We start from the raw sequence: 24,389 nt of genomic DNA on the forward strand, positions 1-24,389 counted from the left end.
ATGGCCCAGAACTTTGAGGAAGCCTGGCTTCTTGTCTGGAGCAGAACCCCGTAGGCCCGAACTGTCTCTAGTGCGTACGGCTAATGCAGTCAGCATTCCGCAGATTAGAAATGGTATTTGAGTACCTTTGTTGGTTCATGTATTACAGCATCTTCGCCAGGTTGGGGTGGTGGGTAAGTTTGTGGAATTCTTTGGGCCTGGTGTAGCCCAGCTGTCAATTGCTGATCGAGCCACCATTGCCAATATGTGCCCCGAATATGGAGCAACTGCAGCTTTCTTCCCAGTCGATGAAGTCAGCATCAGGTACCTGATCCAAACGGGTAAGTGCAAAAAGAAACCAGAACTTGAAGATCCAGATTATAAACCTGGGCTCTGACAGTTAGTGGTACAGGGCCTGACTCTGGTGTAACTCCATTGACCAGAATGGAGTTACTTCAGAATCTCACTGGTATATGAGAGATCAGAATCAGACCCATAGTGCCATGCATTTGGTCCTAGCACCTTCCTAAACCTTAACCTTGGGCTCGGCAAAGGATCCATTTTACATAATGTATATGAGCTACTGTGTAGGGTGACCAGATGCCCTTTTTAAAGGGACGGGCCCGTTTTGGGGGGATTTTTTTTCTTATATAGGCACCTATTACCCCCCACCCCCGTCCCATTTTTTCACAGTTGCTATCTGGTAACCCTACTACTGTGTGTCTCGGGGTTGAGCCCTTATGAACTCCAACATATGAAACTTTCTGCTTAGAAAACATCAAGAGTTCAACTCCAACCTTGGAATGCAAGTAACAGTCCCAGTTAACTGGGACTGGGATTTTCAAAGATCCAGTGACTTTTCTCTTCCGGCTTTTCTAGTTAAACATGAAGCTGATGCTAATACGATCTATCCCATTCAAGGCCCTGTTCTGCATACTTAAAATGCCCCAATTTCTTTGTCTTGACTGGTTCTTATTTAGCTATTTCTGGATTTCATTTTAGGTCGTGATGAAGAAAAAATTAAGCACATAAAGAATTACCTTGTGGCTGTGGGGATGTTTAGAGATTTCAATAACTCCGCTCAGGATCCAGATTTTACCCAGGTAGAGTCCTGATCATCATTTAATCTTGTACCTTCCTTTATTTCTCTCCTACGCGTACACCCCTTCGCTCTCCTCTCTTTCATTTTATTTATTTTTGTTGTTCTCAGTTTCCTCTTTTTTAAAGAGGAATTTTCACAAAGCAAGGAAAAAATTAACATGACTCTAATTTTTGTAATCTCATTCCCAAAGCACGCCCTGGTCCATTCCGTGACTGTATAGGCCAGAATTTGAGGCAGCCTCATGACCACACAGAAAACTTGAGGGAAATGCTGTCCAGCAATCTCAACCCAACTGATTTATAATAGGGTGGCATGGATTTAAATGAGGACAGAACTTGCCCCCAAATATCTCTTAATAATTAGCAAACAAGGCAAGATTAAAGGGATTTGATCCTCTCTGAAATCTTGTAAATTTTCTCTAATTGCACAACTTTATCTATAAACCAACTATCAAAATGGTGAGCAAGAGGCTACTTGTGTGATCTTGTGTGCTACCCCTGTGCTAGGATTTCCCAGAATGCTTCCTGATGCTAGGATTTGTCTTGAGGGTGGGGGTAAAATTTTCAAACCACCTCAAATCTGTTTGTTTTCAAAAGTGACTTAGACATGTATCGTATTGGCTTTATTTTGAAAGTCGATGAGACTTAGGCTCCTATGTGCCTAAGTCACTTTTGAAATGGGGACTTGAGGTGGCTGTGAAAGTTTTTCCTTGGGAGCGAACAGTATCTGAGCTTGTCACTTGCTTCAAATGGCTTTGAGAAATTTTGTCCTTAAATGTGCCTTCAACTCTCTCATGCTGTCGGGAGAGAGTTGAAGGCACCGATTCAGTAAGGCGCTTAAGCGCATGACTAGTCAGCGGGCCTGCTTGTGTTGATTATTGCTGCATTGGGACCCCAGTGTCCTTTAGAGCAATGTATATTGCATTATTTGGCTCATTCCTTGGTAGTAGCTTAGAGCAGTCCTGTTCCTCCTGTTGAACAGGTTGTGGAGCTGGATCTGCATACCGTCGTGCCTTGCTGTAGTGGGCCCAAAAGACCTCAGGACAAAGTAGCTGTGTCAGAAATGAAGAAGGACTTTGAGACCTGCCTGGGAGCCAAGGTAAGGGCACGTGGCATTGCAAACGGAAAGATGTTTGTCTTCTAGAAGCTATCTGTAGTGCTTAGTCACTAGACAGACAGGTCTGCGTCAATCAGTTCAGGACACTTTGTGTACAAATGACCTTGCATGAATGTTGTTTCCTGGTCATTTTCAACGGTAGCCTAGAAGATAACGCTAAGGAATAAGTATTCTAAAGTGGTGGTTCTTAAGTTATGGGTCATGGAACATGGGTGGTCCGTGGATCTGCTCCTGGCCCATTAGTGAAGCGTTTGCAGTATTGAAGTAGTGACTCAATCTGATAATGGCATACCAGTCTGAGACTGCAGGTTTCCAGAAGTGCTTTTTGCCCAGCTAAAATTAAAAAAAAACAACCCTAAATGCCTTTTGCAGTCCATCCCGTTAAAAACAGCAATCAATAGGACTGCGTCTAGGATTTTGATTAGGACCCAAGTCTAAACACCCCTAAATTCTGGGGAAACTCAGACCTGAATCCAGATCTAAACTTTACAGCTCAGGCTTATTCCCTGTAAAAGCCAATGCTTAAGAATGCTCTGGTTTTCAAATCCAGCTGAACCCTCCAGGTTTGCTATGCCATTCAGACTTTCTATCCCAGTCCGTAGTATTGAGAAGCTAGTTCTCTCCCCTTTTTTATAAGACTCAATCTTTTATCTATTCAGCTAGATCTTGACACAAATTTCAGACCACTCAGTGCTAATTGTATGAAATCTTGGGCACTCGGGCCAAAATCCCAGGTCTGACCTGAGTGACCCGGCTCGGGGAGTGGGGTGGCTTCCTAGATCCTGATGCTGTGCGCTGATGTACAGTCTGATCTGGGATCCAAGAGACACAGGAGCAGAGTAAAGGAGTTCTGGTGTCTTCCTGTGCAAAATCCCACCCTGTGTTCTACTGCAAGAGGCAGCTGGCACCTCATCACCAAGGGATGAGGGGGTAGGATTGGCCCCAATTAAGCAACTGTGACAGCCTCCACGTTGGCTGACATGCTGGGGACAGAAGCAGGAGCCTCCCGAGTTTAAAAGCAAGAGCTGCTACATCTTGTGCTGAAGCTGTTACACACTCATCTTCTGTGGCTTGGGCCCAAGGGGGCCTATAACACACAGTGTGTCACCAAACACTTTTCCTTCCCCTTTTAAAATACAGCTGTTTTCTGGTACCATTCTGTCTCCCTTTCCCAGTTCACACACTAACCATCATCTCCCTTTGTTTTGATTGTCCCCCTTTATAGCAAGGTTTCAAAGGATTCAATGTCGCCCCGGAACGTCACGGTGACCGTGTGAAGTTTGTTCATAACGGCTCTGACTTTGAGCTCACCCATGGTTCGGTGGTGATTGCTGCCATTACCAGCTGTACTAATACCAGCAACCCCTCGGTTATGTTAGGAGCTGGTAAGTGTGTCTGATCATTTGCCTGCAGCAATTTCTCTGTAGTTTTAGGTCTGGGTCATAAAAGCAAACCCCATTGACATTGAAGGAATCACATCCCTTTATGCCAGAGTTGAATTTAGCCCATAGAGTTGGCAAGAGGAATCCACGGACCAATATTTGGGCTGATACCTGGAAACTGTGGCTGCTAATCACATGTTTTTTTCCTTGCGCTGACAAGTCTATAAGTGCGGTAAGTTTCATTTTGCACTAATTATCACCTGCCTCTGATCTCTCCTTCAGGCGTTTGATGCAGTGCTAAGCAAGGGTGGTGTCAAATGGCTAGATCAGGGGTTCTCAACCTTTTTCTTTCTTAACCCCCAGCTCCCCCCAAGATGCCATAACAACTCCACGGCCCACCAGTGCCCCAACAACTGTTTTTCTGCATATAAAAGCCAGGGCCGCCGTTAGAGAGTAGCAAGCAGGGCAGTTGCCTGGGGCCCCACACCACAGGGGGCCCCGCAAAGCTAAGTTGCTTAGGCTTCGGTTTCAGCCCCAGGTGGCGGGGCTGGGCCTGGGCTTTAGCTCTGCACAGCAGCGCTTCAGCTTTCTGCCATGGGGCCCAATGAGTCTAACATTGGTCCTGCTTGGCAGATCCCTTGCAACCTGCTCACGGCCCCTCAGGGGGCCCTGGACCCCTGGTTGAGAACCACTGGCCTAGATAATGTATGTTTCAGTCCTGCTGCCATTCAAGTCAATGGTGATTTTGTAATGGATTTTAGCTGGAGGCTAGGCTCATGTATGTGTTGGAATTTGCATTGAGCTGCATGGTACGCAGTCCCAAGAACAGCATTCTCTTCAGTTGGAATTGCTCAGTCCCCGAGGTTCCTTGTTCTAGATCTAGTACTCTGATAGCAATGATGAAACTCTTCGGTAGTCATTGGATGCTTCTGTCTGACACTCACCCTCCCATTCATGCCCTGGGGGAAAAGGGAAGAACTTCTCACTCATGTTCCTGGTTTGTTTCTTGTTTCCTTCTCTTCTCTTTTCATCTTTGTGCCAAATTCTGGCTGGCCGCCATGTTTGTGCATGTGCCAGAAAACCTTGGGTGGAGGAATGGCCTCATTTTGCCCCAGTTCTGGCTCCCCTCCAAAGGCACACAGAGGTGGCTCTGCAGTTCCTCTGTGATTGGAGCTGTGGAAAGACGTTCAAGGTCAGAACCTTGCGGGGGAGGGGATGAAAGAGAGCAGGCAAGTGGGTGTAATTTGTGTAGTTGCTCCAGGACCTGGTTGTGGGTGCACTCCTCCTCCCCCTCCCACCCCCCCGCCCCTGCCGCACTGCTCCTGCCAATCATCTGGGTGTGGGAGGGCAGTTGTGCACTTGTTCAGGACTGGCCAGAATAAAGATGCACGTTCACACTGCTGTTGCAAGTTGCACATTATGCAGCACTCAGGTGGTGGTCATGTTTGGTTTGTTTTCCAAATCAAAAACAATTGCCAATATTCTAGGCTGAGCGGGTAGCAATGCCTGTAGTTAAGGCTGCCCATTTTAAGACCCTCTTTTCAGTTGCTTATAACTTTGCCAGACTTAAAAAGTTTGGCTAAAACAGTTCAGCCCAAGCAGCCTTAATTTGGCTCCCTTGTGCATGTGCATTAGGGTAATTGTTAATTACGTTGTCATATATTCTCCCTCACTCCCAGGACCCCTGCCTCATTCAGTGCGCAGGATGGACCAGCTCTGGGGATGAAACAGGGTTGTGTAATAAAGGAGAATGTCTGTAAAACCTGGAGCTCATTTGTTGCACAAGTTGGAATTTGGTGAGTGAATGAGGCAGGGAGCTGCAGGAAGAGGCAGGATGGTTTCGGGAATTGGAGTGTGTGCCTGCCTCTGCAACAGAGTTCCTATGTGATGCTGAGCAGGTCACTTAAACCAAACTATTCACATGTGGTCTAACTGTTCTTCATTCTTGGCTTGACACCCTGGGTCTGATTTATAGAAGTCCTGAGTGCTTACAGCTGCAACTGAATCAATGGGAGCTGTGCTTTGAACATATAAAGTGCTATATAATAAGTGTGCTGGGAAATCGGGTCCTAGACATCTCAAATTGGGCACCCAAAATCGGTGGATGATTTTGACCTTAGTCTCTCTCTGCCTCAGCTCCCCATCTTTACTAATATCTCTCCCAACCTAACGGGTGTTGTGAAGATAAATTCACTAATATTTATGGAGAACTCAGACATTTATAGTGATGAGTGCATAGAGAAGCCCATGAGGAAATGGATAATTGTCTTCAGTGTGTAGTAAATAAGGCTTGGGGCCACACATTGCACAATAAGGAGGAAAAAAAATATTGAATAGCTGCTCATTCAGGGAGCACCATCCATCCCATGCACTGAATGAGGCAAGGGTCGTATGGCAAAAATAGTATGTGATCGTGCAATTATAAAGATTGTACCATAATACGGACACGCACGGGAGCCGAATTAAGATTTGCACAAGCAACCTTAATTCTGTCACTGCCTAACTTTTGAGCGTTGGTTTGACTTGCAACCTTAATAATGTTCTTTTAACAGTTTTGTGTGTTTTTAAATATGTGCCATTTTCAAACTGGGTGTCTAATGTTAGGCTCTTAGGCCCAGATTTTTAAAGGTATTTAGGTGATGCTGTACTCAGCGTCGCAATGCCTAAATGATTTAGGAGCCTAAATCTCTTTTTCTTTTCTCTCTTCCCCCCCCCCACCCAAGGGATTTAAGCATTAGGGAGTAAATTTAGACTCATGCCTCAATCCCTTTTGCAAATAAGATGTAGGTTCCTAAATCAGTTAGGCATTGCTGTGCTCAGCATTGCAAAGCCTAAATGGCTTTAAAAAAATCTGGGCCTTAGTTTTATCTGAGCACCTCAGTGTAGCCCAATTTTCAGTTTCTGAACACCTGCAGCTCCCATTTATGTCTCTGGACGCTGTGAGTGCTCAGCACCTCTGAAAGTTGGGACATTTTTTATTTAGGTGTCAAGCCTAAATAAAAGCCTTCAATTTGATCCATTAGTGTTATCTGCAATGACCTGGTGGTCTGTTTGCATCATCCAAACTGACCACGGCAGCTGGCAAAAACTAGCCACCTTTTGTTAGCAGCCTCATCGGAGGGGTCACAGGTTTAGAGACACTGAGCTGTCCTCTTGCCCCAGCGACACAGAGGTGGGCACTGTGATCCAGCTTGCAGGGCTGCTGTGAATAAATGGCAGGCTTCAGTCTCCAAAGCTGTCAACTCTGTACCATCAGCACTGAATTCACCTGTCCACAGACAAACAGTTTAAAAGGAATAAAATGTCCAAGAGAAGAATTCAGGCTCTGGGTAAATATATTCTTGTTAACAAGCTCTAAGAGATGGACTGTGATACAGTGCTGCTTTGAAAGGGTCACACTCAGAAGGCAATTAGATAATGCTGCTTAAACAGGCTACACATTGTGAGACCATTTGCTTACATCAAGGGGCCAGATGAACTTACGCCAGTAGTTAGTTCAGCCCTGGCTCACCAGATTGTCTTATGTGGAATGTTTTATGGCTCCTCTTCCCTTGTTTAATGCATAGAAATAGCTCCTAAATTGATCAAGCACCTTATCTTATAATGGTATTCTGCCCAAGTGTGTGTGTGTGTGTCTTTGAATGTAGCTGCACACAGCTTTCCATGGAAAATGAAAGAAACCAGTACCACAGTTCACCAAAGCATTTGGAGTTATGGAACTTAAGCACACGGGTTGCTGATTCAAAACAGTCAAATGGCGGAAATAGAATCTCTTCTGTTTCAAGCTATTCAAGGGAGCCATCAGACGATTTTTTGGTGGTGGTGTTGTTTTTTAAGGTGGATTGTGCCATTGCCAAGAACAATCACAGGTGCCCTTTGTGTTTTGCAGGATTGCTTGCAAAGAAAGCTGTTGATGCCGGTCTGACTGTGAAGCCATACATTAAGACCAGCTTGTCCCCAGGCAGTGGGGTTGTCACTTACTATCTGAGGGAGAGTGGAGTTATGCCTTACCTTGCTCAGCTAGGGTAAGAGGGGATTTCATTTTAGTCTCAAGGCTCGTTGATGCCTATTTCCCATAATCCTTGGCAAATGTAATGACTGGGCAAGCAAAGCATTTGCAGCAAGTGATGGACCATAAGACAATGATGGATGTCCACAGTTTGAAAGGCATAGCTGAGCCCTTCGGGCTAGATTCTCGACTGTGTAACCCAGCCCGCGCCATTTGCTCAGCTGGCTATTGGAGCCTTTTATTTCACTAAAGGCTACTTGTTGTTAGGCAAGGGAATGGCTTATTTCTTAAATGTAATTGTTCTAAACGAGTATCTCACTTAAGACTTCTAGGTCAGGAATTTGTCCGAAGCCTTGGCTGATGATAAACATATGGTCTCCAGTATGCATCGTTGCAATCACATGCACTAATGACTGTTTGCATGCAAAACATTGTACTCATCGCAATTGTGTGTGCAAGTTAGGTGCACAGATTTATGCACCTATCTATATACACTTTTTTTTTTTTTTTTTTTTTTTAGAAGCGGCAAAAGAATGCAAATGACCATCACAGACAGTTTTCTGAGGAGAAAACGATATTGAATAGCTTGTGTTGTAACACATTTCCTCAAAGTGGAAATTGCCCGATCGTTTGCTTTATCAATAAGTAATTAATATCTATCTTGTGGTCACTAATGTATTTAATACTGTCTCTAGGTTTGATGTGGTGGGTTACGGGTGTATGACCTGCATTGGGAACAGTGGACCTCTACCAGAGGCTGTTGCAGAAGCCATCACTCAGGTACTCGGCTGCTATTAAATCTTCTGCAGCATGGAATACTCGTGGTCTTTCAGAGACAAAATCACGTATTTATTTCTCTTGGTCAAGAGACTGAGGTACATCTCGAAGGTTTGTTGCCAAGGGATCCATGCAGGAGAGGGCTGTGATACTTAAACTCAGATGAGAACTCCCTCCCGGCAAACAAAATGGCAAGCTGCAGCAAGAGCAGGAGAGCCTACTTAAATCATCCTGTGGTGCAGCCTTAGAAAGCCTCAGGACGGTGATCCCCACAAGAAGCTCTCTGGTCGGCAGTGGGGAATGTAGAGTTCTATCTGCTTGCAAGGCAACCAGTCGCTGAGTGCGAATGAAGTTCTACCATCATCGTTGGAGATTCTGTAGAAGTCAGCTTTATAAAAGGGAAAATGCTCGTTAGTTGGGATGTCCTTGTTTTAATGCAGTGTAGCTTTCTGTCTAATTAAAGAGTGAATGGGTGTCTGGAAATGGAACAAATATAGCCCCCTGGAATAATATCCCCCACCCAAATGACTCTGATTCTGTTTATAAATGGGTCTGTACGGCTGGATTTGTGGAGAGAGAGGCCTACGTTTTCAAACGTGACTAGTGGTTTTGGGTGGTCAACTTGAGATACCTTTTTAAAAGGGGCCTCGTTTCACTTCTAGGAGTGCTGAGTGCCTGTCCTCGGAAAAGCAGGCCCTTTGAAGTAGAGCACCCAGAATCACTACCCACCTTTGAAAACCGAGCCTTCAGTCATCTCAAGGGAGTCTGGAAGCACTTCTCTCTCCTTTGACCACTAGAGACTTCGGACCAAATATAACCCCATTATAAGAGGGTGCAAATCCATCAACTGCAGGGTTGTTCCAGTCAGTCTATACCAGGACTGAATCTGGCCTCTAGCTTAAAATCTTGAATAGATCACAGGTGAAAAGGGGCTGGGTCTCTAAAATTGTCTCCTCATAGGAATGTTTCTGTGCCAGAACCAGGCATCTTCATTTGACTGGCAATCTCTTCTCAGCCGAAGCTCAGAATTTGATAGCAGGGTCAAAACTGATGTTTCCTACATGCATTTTCTAGTAACCCAAGGGCATTAACAGGGAAAAAACCAAAGTGAAGCCTGTGTTTTGGAGAGGCAGAGAGGGTTTTCTGCTCACCCTGTGGGAAAGGAGACCCTTCAGAATAGCTGAGGGCTACATAGCAAGATTCTATTTTATTATGTTTTCCTGTTCAAAATGTAGCTTTGCCCTGGGATTCAGAGGTCATCTCTTAGCCAGGTTTTGCAGTCTTTAATGTTAACCAGTTTCACAACTGTGTGGTGATGAGCTTGTTTGTTTGTGGTTGTGATGTCTTTGACTTGCATGTTTAAGAAGCTTATGGAAGGATTTCTATGTGTAAAACATTTTTTTTTCCCTGTCAAAATAAGCTTCTGTTTATTCCCTGCTGTGAGTAACAAACAATGTCAGGCCACCGGTATGAATATATTTGTAGATCTTTAATAAAAGACAGTGGAGCAGTGTAAGCTGGTATTGCTTTGTATGTGGCCCAATCTTTGAATCTCTCATTCAGCGATACTGTAATGATATTAATTCATTCAGTGGCTGTCTGTGAGGCTATCGAGGTGGTTTGTAGCCAGACCTCTTGCAGGCTAATATTAGGCTACGTCTACACTACTCGCCGGATCGGCGGGTAGCGATCAATCTATCAGGGATCGATTTATCGCGTGTAGTGTAGACACGATAAATCGATCCCCGATCGCTCTCCCGTCGACTGCTGAACTCCAGCTCGGCGAGAGGCGGAAGCAAAGTCGACGGGGGAGCCGCGGCAATCGACCCCGCGCCGTGAGGACGGGAGGTAAGTCGAACTAAGATACATCGACTTCAGTTACGCTATTCTCGTAGCTGAAGTTGCGTATCTTAGGTCGATCCTCCCCCCTAGTGTAGCCCAGGCCTTAGTGTGTTGGGTTGGTTCAGGGTTTGGATGGAAGACCTCCAAGGAACACTTCAGTGCTTCAGGAACAAGCCTAGATATCAACGCCAGAAAGGACCATTTTGATGATTATTTGGATTGCGGTCCAGGACTGGGGCTCCTAAGTCCTGTACAAACACAGAACAAACAGATGGTCCCTGCCTTCAGGGTAATACAGGACAGAGACAATGTGGTGTTGGTAATTTAGCAGGTGGTGCTGAGCCATTTCCTCAGAGTAGAATTATGGAGATATCCTATCTCCTAGAACTGGAAGGGACCTTGAAAGGTCATCGAGTCCAGCCCCCTGCCTTCACTAGCAGGACCAAGTACTGATTTTGCCCCAGATCCCTAAGTGGCCCCCTCAAGGATTGAACTCACAACCCTGGGTCTAGCAGGCCAATGCTCAAACCACTGAGCTATCCCTTGTGCTGGTGGCAGTACTGCCTGTTGGGATAGCCACAAAATGTAGGTCCTGATGCCTTCTGGTCAGTGCCGGTCCCTCTGGCAGGAGTGCTCCCCGGCTACACAGACCATGTGCCACCATTCAGCCATTCTCCTGCAGTTTAATTACGTAAACTGCTCTGTTGCATGCTGTTCTAAGCTGTATCGTGCTGTTTGCTAGCTGCCCTGTCCCCCAATCCCATGACCTGTCCATGACTTTTACTAAAAATACCAGTGACTAAAATGTAGCCTCAATCATATACAATCCCAGAAGGCTTTCCTTTCCGTTGTTCTTTCCTCTGACTCTAACCGTACAGCCATTCCGAATACATTTGAGCCAGAAGGCCCTTGACTTTCTGCTGCTTGTGTTCACTTGTCTCTACCGCTGTCTTGCAGGGAGACCTCATAGCGGTGGGCGTGTTGTCCGGAAACAGGAATTTTGAGGGTCGCATCCATCCCAATACTCGTGCTAACTACCTTGCCTCCCCGCCACTGGTAATAGCCTATGCTATCGCGGGGACCATAAGGATTGACTTTGAGATAGAACCTTTAGGTAAGAAACTGCTGGGATTTCTCCCCTCTCCCCCACTATTTTTCAGTCAATTCAACTGATATTAAGTGAAGAGTCCAGAGGGAGCATCGCTTATATATTGGTTTGGGAGGAGCCCAGTGAGGTGCATATGAGATGCAAGACAAGCAGGTGTTGGATCAATCGTGGCCACTAAGCGCACGTGGAGGAGAAGTGTGTTAATAGCACCAATAGTCTGAACCTAGGGAAGCTCCTTCAGGGGAATATTGGGTGCTGTGCCTCTGCAGGCTCGGTGGGGCATGGCAAGGCAGACCTGAAGGACACCTGCTTTGCACAGCATCTCCTGGCAGCCCTACCAGAAAATACCAATGGGAGTTCACCCTGACAATATCATCATCAGCTTCCACGAGATCCCAGTCCACCGGGTCAAAGCCAGACTAGAAAGCAAAGGCAGCACGATCCCGGAGTGCTGGAGTACAGTCGAGAATAGTGGGAGTGGACAGCACACAGAAAGTGGATCACTTTTCCAAGTGGAATGTTTGTACACAAACTCTTAAGTGTGTGTGGTTTCTTATAGGAGTAAATGCAGAAGGGAAGGAAATTTTCCTAAAAGACCTCTGGCCAACAAGAGACGAGATCCAGGCCGTGGAACGGCAGTACGTCATTCCAGGGATGTTTAAAGAAGTCTACCAGAAAATAGAGGTGACTCAGTTGCCTAGTGTACTGCATTAACTGACTTTTGTACTTCAGCAAGAAGAGCTTCTGCAGCTGTTTAGTAACGTCTTTCTGATAATGAAGTAATGAAGCAAAGTAAGCAGTCATGGGATAAGAGGGAAGGTCCTTTCATGGATTGGTAACTGGTTAAAAGATAGGAAACAAAGGGTAGGAATAAATGGTCAGTTTTCAGAATGGAGAGAGGTAAATAGTGGTGTCCACAACGGGTCTGTACTGGGACCTGTCCTATTCAACGTATTGATAAATGATCTGGGAAAAGGGGTAAACAGTGAGGTGGCAAAATTTGCAGATGATATAAAACTTCTCAAGATAGTTAAGTCCCAGGCAGACTGCAAAAAGCTACAAAAGGATCTCTCAAAACTGGGTGACTGGGCAAGAAAATGGCTGATGAAATTCAGTGTTGATAAATGCAAAGTAATGTACATTGGAAAACATAATCCCAACTATACATATGAAACGATGGGGTCTAAATTAGCTGTTACCACTCAAGAAAGAGATCTTGGAGCCATTGTGGATAGTTCTCTGAAACCATCCACTCAATGTGCAGCAGCAGTCAAAAAAGCAAACAGAACGTTGGGAATCATTAAGAAAGGGATAGATAATAAGATCATAGAATCATAGATTATTAGGGTTGGAAGGGACCTCAGGAGATCATCTAGTCCAACCCCCTGCTTAAAGCAGGATCAATCCCCAACTAAATAGATTCTTCTGAAAAAATTCATGTGAGTTTCTGTTTTTCAGACAGTAAATGAATCCTGGAATGCCTTAGATGCGCCATCAGATACACTATATACTTGGAATCCCAAATCTACATACATTAAATCACCCCCTTTCTTTGAGAACCTGGTAGGTACATTTTTTTTCTCCTTTCCAAAGGATTTTCTGTTCACTTCCAGGGCAGTTACACTATATTCAGGGCCAAATTCTCCTGTTAAAATGGTGTATAGTTGGAGTAATCCACTGATGTGATAAGCTATTCCTGACTTCCACCTGCGTAACTCGGCCAAATTCCCTCAGTGTGATCTTTTCCCATTCAAAAATAGCTTAGATCCAAAAAAAAAATCCTCCAACACAACTAATGAATATTCAGAGGGTGAGGATTTGTTTGAAGAATGGGTGGATTTTTTTTTTGACTGATTAGTTTAGCTACCTTTTAGTGCACCTCCCACCCTTTTCAACCAACTCAACAAATTCCGGGTCACTTTCATTCTTTTATTTAATTTATTTATATAAGAATGATTATATTGATATTGCATTTTGTTTGCTTGCCAGACTTTGGAGCTTCAGCCCCCTAAATCCATAGTTGATGCCTACGTGCTCTTAAATTTGGGAGATTCTGTAACAACTGACCACATATCTCCAGCTGGGAATATAGCAAGGAACAGCCCTGCTGCTCGTTATTTAACCAGCAGAAGGTAAGTCAAGTTAAATGCTTTATATTTTCCTTCTCATACACGCCCTTTTTGCTCCTTCCCCCCTCTTGCTCTGTGGTTCAGTGATTGTACTGTGCGTGTCAGAGGGTTGAAATTCACGTGCCTTCCCACCCTGCTGTTTTCATCTCCTTGCACCTGTCAGGAGCTCTTCAGAAAGAGCTGCTCCTTCTATTCTCCGGAGCAGCTGCCTTCCTAGGGTCACATGGCAAGTGAGCAACTCTCGCCTCACGTCCTCCCTTGACTTTTTTGCTTCACGCTACAGTATGAGCTGGGTCAGCCAGTGCAGAGATAGTAGGGAGCCATTTCCCTTCCAGATAATCCAGCCAAATCTTGGTTCCATTAAAGTCAACACCAAAACTTTCATAGATTTCAGTGGGACCAAGCTTTGACTCTAAACACATTTCCTCTATAATATAGGACTCCTTCATTGGTCAAATCAGGACATCCTGAGCTACAGAAGCTCTTGAGTTCAGATCTTCCTTGGACAGAGTAGCTGCTGCCACTGGCACAGGCTTGAGAACAGGGTGCTCTTGCTTTACTGTTATATGGGAGGTCTGGGGTTTTGTCTGCCAGGCCTTGGGCTAAAGTTGGAATCTTCTCTCAGGCCTGACTCCCTGTTCTGTTTCGTGCACCATGTTGTGCCTCTGATCCCTAGTCCGTCTCTCTGAGCGGCACGAGTTTTGTTTCTGAAAACTACAAGTATACTTTTTAAAAAAATCATGGCTTTTGTAACAAAAGCCTTTCAACAGGTTTTTTAATGAAATGTGCTAATGTACCAGAGGTTACTGAATGCAAATTAGTCTTGCTTCATGGGTGCAAGTCCCATTGATGTCAATTGGCTTGAAAGTCTAAAGTCCCATACACAAGTTGCAAAACAAATATAGTATGTTAAAGTAACACTTTGGATGGATCCCAGTACAAACAGCCCTGCTCTATGCTATGCATCTCTGTTACTGGCTCAGGTAGAAGGAGACCTGGGTGTGTTTCTTTGGGGGTCATGTATAACTCTTATGCTCTCTGTATAAATTAATATTCCCTTGTACACCCACCCTTACTGTTACCTTTTCCCCTATGTATCGGTTAGCCTGCCCCAAAGAGCTCAAGTTCTACTGATTCGAACAATGCCTTGCATAATGGGGCTCTGGTCTGTAGGTCCTATAGCAACAGAAGTAAGCGGTGGTAGTGATTAAGTAGCAGCTAATCGGAAGGGATTGCTATTGGTTCTTGTGGCTAAATGCAGCCTGGTTCCTATTATTGTAGCACTGCTCATGTGTTGCTTGGGGTAACAATGCTTTGGCAGCCTCTCTGGCTAGGTCCAGGTTACATGCTTGCGCTACAGTGGGCTGGTAAGAACGATGTTGAAATAGAAATAATGAACTGGGAACTGGTTCTATACTACACTGCTGGGGACCATGTGAGTGCTGGAGAGCGCTTTCAAACCAAGTTAAAAAGATGACTGGCTCTAGCTTCAGAGATGCCTCTTCACATCTTATTTCATGCAGCCACTTCAGTTTAAAAATAAACACCAGTGTCTCTTTTTTCTAATAGCTTGACTCCTAGAGAGTTCAACTCTTACGGCTCCCGCAGAGGTAACGACGCTGTCATGGTCAGAGGAACGTTTGCAAACATTCGCTTGTCAAACAAATTCATCAATAAGCAGGCACCCCAGACCATCCACTTCCCTTCTGGAGAAACAGTGAGTACCCTGCTTGATCCACACTGGGGCTGCCTACCTCAGGGCACCTAGCTAGTTTGCCTGTAGTACTTACTTTGGGTTTAAGGTGGTTGGGGGGCTATTTCCTAGTTTTTTGGGTCAGATCCTCATCTAGTGTCCGCTGATGTATCACCACTGACTTCAGTGGAACTGTGTTGACTTACTGAGAATCTGTCCCTTTAATATGAGAGCTTTCTCTAGAGCATACATCTTTATCGATTTATAATTCTGTATCTGTCTATATATTGTGTGTAGCAATATCTATGCAGTAGAACCCTCAGAGTTACGAACACTTTAGGAATGGACGTTCATCATTCTGAACAAAAGATTGACTTAATACAGCTTTGAAACTGTACTATGCAGAAGAAAAATGCTGCTTTTAGCCATCCTACTTTAAATGAAACAAGCACACAACCAGTTCTTACCTTGTCAAATTTTTTGAAACTTTCCCTTTACTGTTTTATGTTTAACACTGTGCTGTATTTAGTTTTTTTAATCTCTGCTGCTGCCTGATTGCATACTTCTGGTTCCAAATGAGATGCGTGTGGTTCACGGGTCAGTTCATAACTCTGAGGCTCTACGGATCTATATATAACCTCTCTCTATATATTTATATAGCTAGATGTATATTTCTAGAGATCTCTATAACTGCGTTTAAAAGAGAACTGGATAAATTCATGCAGGTTAAGTCCATTAATGGCTATTTGCCGGGATGGGTAAGGAAGGGTGTCCCTAGCCTCTGTTTGTCAGAGGGTGGAGATGGATGGCAGGAGAGAGATCACTTGATCATTACCTGTTAGGTTCACTCCCTCTGGGGCACCTGGCATTGGCCACTGTCGGTAGACAGGATACTGGGCTGGATGGACCTTTGGTCTGACACAGTACGGCCGTTCTTATGTTCTCTCTAGAGAGAGACAACAGAGAGAGAGAGAAATCTAACCGCATGGGTGTGTAGACATGCAGTCTTTGCCAGCTCTCATCCCAACATAAAAATACATCCTCCACTATTAATGGCTATTTGCAGCTCTGCCAGTAGCACCTGTGCTCTTCTGAGCACCAGTGAAGAGAGAACACACAGTACAATTTGGGCTGGGGTGCACAAGTGATACTGGCAGTGCTGTAAATGGCCAACACTCTATGTCTTAACTGACCTGCTAGAGCTATTTCACACGATGATGTTGTTCTACATCTGTATCCACTCACGTTCTGAACAAAGCACACTTTCATGGTGTTGTAGGCTAGCTCTATTGCTCTAGGCTGAATGGTGGTATTTTGCATGTGTGAGATTATGGAAGGAAAAGTTCTTAGAGCCCCCTTCTGGTAGACTTGGAAGCAGCAGAGCTCTTTACTTCATACATAGCTGTGTCCCTACAAGGCATCTAATGTATCTGGTATTCCTTCCAGCTGGATGTGTTTGATGCAGCTGAGAGGTACAAGCAGGCAGGCCATCCCCTCATTGTGCTGACTGGCAAGGAGTATGGCTCAGGAAGCTCCAGGGACTGGGCAGCAAAGGGCCCTTTTCTACTGGTGAGTGACTCTCTAATAAATGGAAGTGGAGAAGTTAGAACCACCCTTCATTGTTCACTTCTCCTAGATGCTTGTGAGTATCCTGTGCCTAAACTCCCCATCGAAGGTGAAGAGTGTAAATTCATAAGGAATATTCCAAGGAGTGTCTGTCTGTAACTCCAAGTAGAATGTTACTATCAATCACTGAGAGACCAAATGAAAGGAGAATTCAGATTATTGCCTATGCTGGTTAAGAAGGGGCTGCCGCTGGGAAAACTGATTTGCCTTTGAGAACAAAGCAAACAGTTATATGCACAGCAGAGCCTTTGCAATACCGGCAGTGTTGTAGCCCACAACAAGAGCTATATACTAGAGAAGCCAGTTATCCCTCCTAAGGAAATTCATACTTACCCAGTAAACAGGTAAGTTTCACACTCTTAAACAGGACTTGCTATCACAAAAGCAATAGCATACAAGTGAGATGACCAACACCACTCTACAACTAACCACCAACCAAAAGCAGTAGATTCCCTACTACAGGCGGTTTGCAAATTATTCCCCCAGGCTCGAGTATGATTGTGTTGGTTTGTGCATGACACTCTAACCAAAAAGGGGCCGAACGTGTAACTGTTACTTATTTACCTGGACTTTAGAACTCTTTGTTCTGTGGCTGCACGGTACCAAACGCTGACAGGATGCAGTTGGTGAGGGGGTCTCCTATGTGCTGTTCATATATAAATAATACATTTTGGAAAGAAGAGCCCTGATTTCGCTACCCAATGGAGTCTTGTCCTTAGCTTCAATGGAGTAGGATGGGGCTTTGTTTCATTTCCCACACTTGCACTTTTTCCAAGAGGCTGGGTTTGAATAAAAGTTTCTGTTGAAACTGGGAGTTATTAAGGGATCGCTGTACTACATACGATCAATGGTGTGACTGCTGTTAACAGTGCGGCACTTAGTAGTGGAGACAGGAGCATGCTATAAACCAACATCTATGCACAGAACAGAGGTCATGGGCCCAGGGCACAAGCCTACTCAGGCTGCCCGTGTGTGCGCTATGAGTCTATTTCTCCCCTTTCTAAAAGACAACATGGCCAAGGTTTTCAACGCCCCAATATACAATACCTTTAAAGGAGCACTTTCTGAAAATGGGGCTGCTTGGTGGTGGTTGGAACACACAATCACTAGTCACTTTTGCAAATCTCTGCCTATAACTCTACTGTATGGTAATAAGGAGAATTTTCCCAACCGCCTATATAGAGAGGCTATTCTAAACCTGCAGTAAACACAGCTGAATCTGTTTGCATTTCCCAGGGAATTAAAGCCATTCTTGCTGAGAGCTATGAGCGTATCCACCGCAGTAACCTGGTAGGAATGGGCGTGATTCCCCTACAGTATCTGCCCGGAGAGGATGCTGAGAGTCTAGGTCTCACAGGACGGGAACGTTACACAATTGTCATTCCTGAAGAACTTGCACCAAGGATGAAAGTTCAGATCAAGGTAATCAGGACCCTGTGGGTTGGATTTTCAAAAGCACCCTTGAGTTAGCAGCTCCAACTCACTCTCTCACCTTCCAGTATTCTTGGTCCAGCCCCTGCTATGGTGTAAAGCTTGTTGTGTGGGTGACACCTTCGTAGAGAGACTGTGTGGCAAAGAATGAAGTCCATAAAGTGTACTTCATGCAACTACTCAATACTGATGCAGTCTACTGAATCTTAAGTTTGACTTCCTCCACCCATATAAATTGTATACTTTGCACAATACAGTCAGTGCCATGTGATAGCAACATATAGCTAAACTGTGAGCATTAATACACTAGGGCCAAACAAATGGTGAGCATGTTTTTAGATGAGATTTCGGAAAGGGCCCCACCACTTTTGCCATAGTGTAGAGTTCAAAGTAGTCAATAATAAGTCTAGTTATGTATAAGTTATATGGGTAGGAGACGGCTTAATTAAAAAAAAAATACTCCAAGGGAAGAACGACAAATCCCAGTGCATCACTTAATGCATTTGAAACTATATCTATCTTAATCCACAATGTGTGCACCTCCTTGAAATGCTTAGCTTGGATAGTTTAGTATAGAAACAGTGATTAACCTTTTTTTCCTGGTTCTCTATCCTCTCTGTGCCAACACCACAGAAAATGAGGCTGCAAAAGTGTTAATGGAATTAATATTTTTGCCACATTAATGTTTCTAAACTCTTGGCTTCAGTAAATAGTTGTAGTTAGACAATAAAAGCATGAAGAGTTAACCACTTTAAGGGATACAAACTTTCATGCTTCAAGACACAAGTAAGCCATTTTTTACTGGATTCAGGTAGAAATTTTAGCTGGAGATAAGTTATTCCATACCTGAGTTACTGGGTTTTGTATCTGGCTCTGACCACAGTCAGATAAGATACTGGACTAGGTAGACCACTGATCTGACTCTGGCACTTCTGCACATTACTGGTCGCTTAATGTTTGTTATTGCTACAGCATGGCTTCCAGATCCTGTTGCACTTGGCACACCCGCAGAACTTAGTCATTCAAATAGCAGGATGTACTCTGTTAATGGTCTCTCTCTAATCCCCACAGCTGGATACAGGGAAAACCTTCCACGCCATCATGAGGTTTGACACTGATGTGGAGCTCACTTATTTCCGCAATGGTGGCATCCTGAACTACATGATCCGTAAAATGGCGTCCTAATTAAAGCAACAGCAAGCAACTGTCCAGTTAGAAACCTGCCTTTGATGGCCACATGAGAATGCCCAATAATCACGGAACTTAGAAGTCTAAACCATGAAATCAGTTGTTTCCTTGTGGACTGTATTCCCCAGGGGCTTGTTTACAAAGGTAGAATGTGTTCAGTTTCCTGACACAATCATTTATTTTTCCCAATTAAATACCTGTGTTTTTTTTTGGTATGGTGACTAGATTGACTATTCTAGTATGGGGCGATGCAGAAAGTGGATCTGTAAACACTGCCAAAGCCTGTTCTGTAACAAGTGGTGATTTGTACACGGTGCATTTAGTTTGATGACACCTGTCACTCAGATACAGTACAGTACTCTACTCATCTCAGTTTCCCAGAAACTGACAGGGTACACTGGGATTTTAACCCCCTCCCCCCCAATCTGGATTAAGTGTCAGAGGTTGGCTCTTTCCTATTTAAGCAGCATTTGATCAGAATCCCTCTCTGAGAGGCTAATGCTGAAATTAGTAAATTGCTTAGCTCGCTCTTAATTACAAAATGTGAATTATCTTCCTTTAAGAACATCTTCTCTAAGCACTAGGTTTCGTTGTGACAGTGGACCTTTTGGGGGACAAATTTCTAAGAGATTAAAATCTATTTTCAAAAAAGTTTGACTAGAGCATTGGACTTTCTTTGCATTCTGATTTATCTTCAGCAATAGGGCAATAGTATGTGTTTCTTCAGTGATAAACATCCAACCTACAAAAAACTTACAGGTAAGTAGTAACTACTGCTATTACAGAAATACTGCAATATTTTGTAATGCTAATATTGCTAGAAGAATATTGTTTGACTCTTTGAAGACTCCACATTTTGGTTCTAAATAAGTGTCTAATACCTACACATGAACTCATGAGACCTCACTGCATACACACTGGTTGCAGTGGCTTCCAAAACAGTCAGTGTTACTAAAGAGGCTCCTGACCTATTACCATTTAACTACTCGGCAGGGGGAGGGGACACTTTCATAGATTTTTAAAGCCATAATGAGGGACTGTTGTGACCACCTGCATCAAGCCTATAACCTCTTATTTGAATTAGAACATCTTTGGGCTTGTCTTCATGGTGGGGTAACATGCACTAGTTTATCTGCATGGACCCTGCTAGTGTGCTTTAGTGTAGTACAATTTCTAACTTTGTAGTAACAAAGATTGGCAGAAGTAAGTTGTGACGGGTTGGATCACAGAAACCCCCTTGGGAACTGTCAACTGATGTGCCAAGACTACTTCTGTGCCTGCTTTCCCTGCCAGCTTGGGACTCCTGGACCCTGTCTTGCTGAGCTAGACACACCAGTCTGCTCCAACACAGATCCAGGGACTGAACCATGTGCCCCAAAGCTGCAGACTTAACTGAAAGCAGCTTAAGCAGTGTTCCTGTCTTTAACACTCAGATGCCCAACTCCCACTGGGGTCCAAACCCCCCAAAAATCCATTTTACCCTCTATAAAGCTTATGCAGAGTAAACTCAAATTGAGTGCTCTCTATAACACAGAGAGTTATGCACAGCTGTTTGCCCCCCAGGTATTTATACATACTCTGGGTTAATTAATAAGTAAAAAAAAAGTGATTTTATTAAATACAGAAAGTAGGATTTAAGTGGTTCCAAGTAGTAATAGACAGAACAAAATGAATTACCAAGTAAAATAAAACAAAACACACAAGTCTGACTCTAATACAGTAAGAAAATGGAGTACAGATAAAAACCTCACCCTTAGAGGAATTCAAGTAAGCTTCCTTTTACAGATTAGTCTCCTTCTTCTATTCTGGGTCCAGCAATCACTCACACCCCGTTAGGGTGACCAGATGTCATGATTTTATAGGGACAGTCCTGATGTTTGACATTTGCTGTCTGGTCACCCTACCCCCTGTAGTTACTGTCCTTTGTTCCAGTTTCTTTCAGGTATCCTTGGGGATGGAGAGGCTCTCTCTTTAGCCATCTGAAGACAAAATGGAGGGGTCTCCCACAGGCTTAAATAGACTCTTGTGGGTGGAGACACCCCCCCCCCCTCCTATGCAAAGTCCAGCTCCAAGACAGTGTTTGAGTCACATGTCCATGCATGACTTAGTTTTTACAGGCAGCAGCCATGGCTTACCTGCTACCTTGAAGGTCCTCATGTAGACTACTTGTGGATCGGAGCCTCCCAAGATCCCTTAAGTGCTTCTTGATTGGGCACTTAATTTGCACATTCCTTTCTCAAGCTGAACAAATGCTTTACAAAGGCTACTTAAAAATCAAGCCAGTGCCCAGCCAATATTCATGACTTTGAATACAAAAGTGATACATGCACACAAATAGGATTAATAGATTCAATAGATCATAGCCTTTACTGAGATGTGTTATATGGCATACATTCATAAGCATATTTCCATAAAGCCTTATGGGGGGCACTGTCACATAAGTATAAGAAACACACTGGCTTTTATTAATGGAAGCTTTCTAAACTCCTAAAGCAGGAAAGTAATGGTGTAACAATGGAAATAGAAAATTGAACTTGAGCATTTGACTAACACTTCAAAATTTTGCTGCAGGAAGCAACCAGGTTGTAGAAAGACTGTTTTAATTATGGATTACTAATCACACTTCCATTAAAGTTATTTTATTTAAATGCATCTGTTTTCATGAGGAATTAAAAACAGCAATACTGTCTACTTAAATTTATTGTGCTAATTAGTAATTAGCAGTGCAGATTGTTAAACAGCTGCCAATCACCACTATGGAGAAAGTTTTCCTCCTAGAGTAAATTGCTTAAGTTGAAAACAGGAACTGTTTATCCCTGTCTGTTATGATACAGACAAACAGTGGATTTCAGTTGTCTAATGGGAGGGATGAAGCTAACCTCTTGCAGGTATAAATGGGAGATCTTGGTTTGACTTTAAATCAGTTCTGGCTAGACCTGCCTCCCACTAGGAGACTGAGTAGCAGCAGTTGCAGAGGAGGTAAGTGGCTTCATTTTGTTAAGCCTAACATTTCTGAACCGGATTTTTTTAAATCTAAAGTGTGTTTGTTCAGTTGAAAACAAAATTATCCAGCTCTTCTCACAAAATACTAAATTAGGGACCAAGCGTAGTCTCTAAATCCAGAAAGTTGAATCTCTTAAATCTGACTTTGGTTCCTTCACAGTAAGGAACTGATCTGCCTTGTATTTCGCCTGTAAACAACTCTACATCCTAGCATAAATGAAATCTGGAGGCAAACTGAATGTTAAGATTTAATGAGTTCAGGCTACATAAAGTGCAACATGAACAAATAGTAATAAAACAGATAAATCCAATCAATGCAAAACATGCAACTTCAACTGTTCACTTGTAGAATTCCACCTAAATATCTACACATTTTAGCTAATAAGTTTGATTAGGCATTCAAATTTGTTTTTTCACATACTACACAAACTATTTTGCAGAGGTGAAGACTTAACTAAGCATGCCATCAGAATACAAATTAGGGAGTGCTCTAAGTAGTCTATTGGAGTGACATGCGTATACTCCCTCTTCATTATTTAAGAATGCCAGACTGTTTAGATAAAATGGGCAAAAAGTCTTATCAGCCATGGCATGAAATACAGTAATTCCTAGAGCGTTATTAGTCCTCATCCACTTGGAACTCTGAGTACAAAATAAGGTGTAACCTTCAGAATACTAGAATTACCAATGAAAAACTGCAGAGCCCCCTTTAAGCAAGAGCTGCCATTTGCCCATTCTGCATATAATCTATTTGACACTTGAGTTAGGAACATGCATTTGTGTACCTTGAAATAGCTCACCCAGTAGGGCGGTGATGAACCAGTTGTTACTCACTCTGTGCTAGACATTTCATTAATGTCAAATTCCCTCATTGCGAAATCCACCTCTCTCCATTTCCGGAAAACTGCGAGTTTCCCAGTTGTAATATCCTTCACCACAAAGCTTTCAATTTTGATCACTGGGAGGTCATCGAATGCCTTGTACCTCACTGTGATGCCCCAGTCATGCTGGCACTTGGAGTCCCGGCAGGACATTTTACATTTCTTCTCAAAGTGGTCATAGCGGCTTGGTTTTTTGTGAGGCTTTGTTAGAAAACGTTCCCGAAACAGGGCACCTAAGACGGTGTGGTGAGACTTCTAAAATGACAGTAAAAATATTAGATGCAGCTTAATACCAGAAATGTATCATAATTTCTAAAGTCTTACATTTCCATTTGTTGGTCTCCATATGCTGATTTTACACAACTACCAAGGGAGTTCTGCCTTGGTCACTTGGTTTAAACTGTAAACGACTATACAAAATAGCTTGAGTTGCAGTAGCACTTATGGAAAAGGAAATTCCCTTACCAAAAAAGTAATGGAGATGATAATGTCACTCATCCCTCTTCTCACACGAAAATTGTAAAACCAAATGTAATTTGCAAGGATTGGTGAAGTCTCAGCTAAGAGTTTGTGAAAACGTATTTGAGTCGACTCTTATAAATCTCCAATGAAATCTTTCCTTGTGTGGTACTACAATGCACAGCTGTCCTTACAAGGGTAAGAATCATTTTTAAAGGACTGTGTTCCATCGTCCCTAATGTCGGTTACTGCCTCGCTGGGGAGCTGGATGGAAACTCCAGGGAGTTTCCAGCTGCAAGGCTCCCCCTTTATGGTACTGGGGGGGGGTGTCAGTCCCCTACAGAACCATAGACACAGGAAGTTCAGAGCCAGAACCCTGCTTCTCCTTGCTGCTTCCTACTCCCACACCTCTCTGCTACTGGAACAAACAATCGAGACACAGCTAGTGCCCATCTGTGATTTCCTAGTGCTAAAGCATGTACAGCTGGGTGGCATAAGTGAGACTGCAAGTCAGTTGTGGGGAGTTTTTTTAAACAAGGAGCAGTAGGTCACCGAGCAGTGGGGACTTGGCCAGAGCACAGCTTGGAAACCACCCGTTTGCAGCACATGAAATACCCCAGGTATGGGAAACCCAACATCAATGCTTAGATTTTCCTGATGTCAA

General features: G+C 43.7%; 2 protein-coding genes across 2 annotated transcripts in view; one reads left to right on the forward strand and one right to left on the reverse strand.

Moving 5' to 3' along the window:
* ACO1 (aconitase 1) overlaps window positions 1-20,021 on the forward strand; it is a 28,587-nt gene extending 8,566 nt beyond the window's left edge. Inside the window, exons 7-20 of the mRNA XM_065406972.1 lie at window positions 149-320; window positions 982-1,082; window positions 2,063-2,179; window positions 3,423-3,582; window positions 7,469-7,604; window positions 8,284-8,368; window positions 11,165-11,321; window positions 11,875-11,999; window positions 12,774-12,878; window positions 13,305-13,447; window positions 15,014-15,161; window positions 16,584-16,706; window positions 18,000-18,185; window positions 19,266-20,021. Coding sequence (XP_065263044.1) covers window positions 149-320; window positions 982-1,082; window positions 2,063-2,179; window positions 3,423-3,582; window positions 7,469-7,604; window positions 8,284-8,368; window positions 11,165-11,321; window positions 11,875-11,999; window positions 12,774-12,878; window positions 13,305-13,447; window positions 15,014-15,161; window positions 16,584-16,706; window positions 18,000-18,185; window positions 19,266-19,379 — 1,872 coding nt within the window. The 3' untranslated portion in view covers window positions 19,380-20,021. The remainder of the gene's footprint in view (window positions 1-148; window positions 321-981; window positions 1,083-2,062; window positions 2,180-3,422; window positions 3,583-7,468; window positions 7,605-8,283; window positions 8,369-11,164; window positions 11,322-11,874; window positions 12,000-12,773; window positions 12,879-13,304; window positions 13,448-15,013; window positions 15,162-16,583; window positions 16,707-17,999; window positions 18,186-19,265) is intronic.
* Window positions 8,575-24,389, reverse strand: part of RIGI (RNA sensor RIG-I) — a 47,259-nt gene continuing 31,444 nt past the window's right edge. The window contains exons 18-19 of the mRNA XM_065406971.1: window positions 23,220-23,521; window positions 8,575-8,753 (exon numbers count right to left, since the gene is read on the reverse strand). Of these exons, the coding sequence (XP_065263043.1) occupies window positions 8,750-8,753; window positions 23,220-23,521 (306 nt within the window). The 3' untranslated portion in view covers window positions 8,575-8,749. The remainder of the gene's footprint in view (window positions 8,754-23,219; window positions 23,522-24,389) is intronic.

Source organism: Emys orbicularis, chromosome 6, assembly GCF_028017835.1.
Source record: "Emys orbicularis isolate rEmyOrb1 chromosome 6, rEmyOrb1.hap1, whole genome shotgun sequence".
Taxonomy (NCBI): Eukaryota; Metazoa; Chordata; order Testudines; family Emydidae; genus Emys; species Emys orbicularis.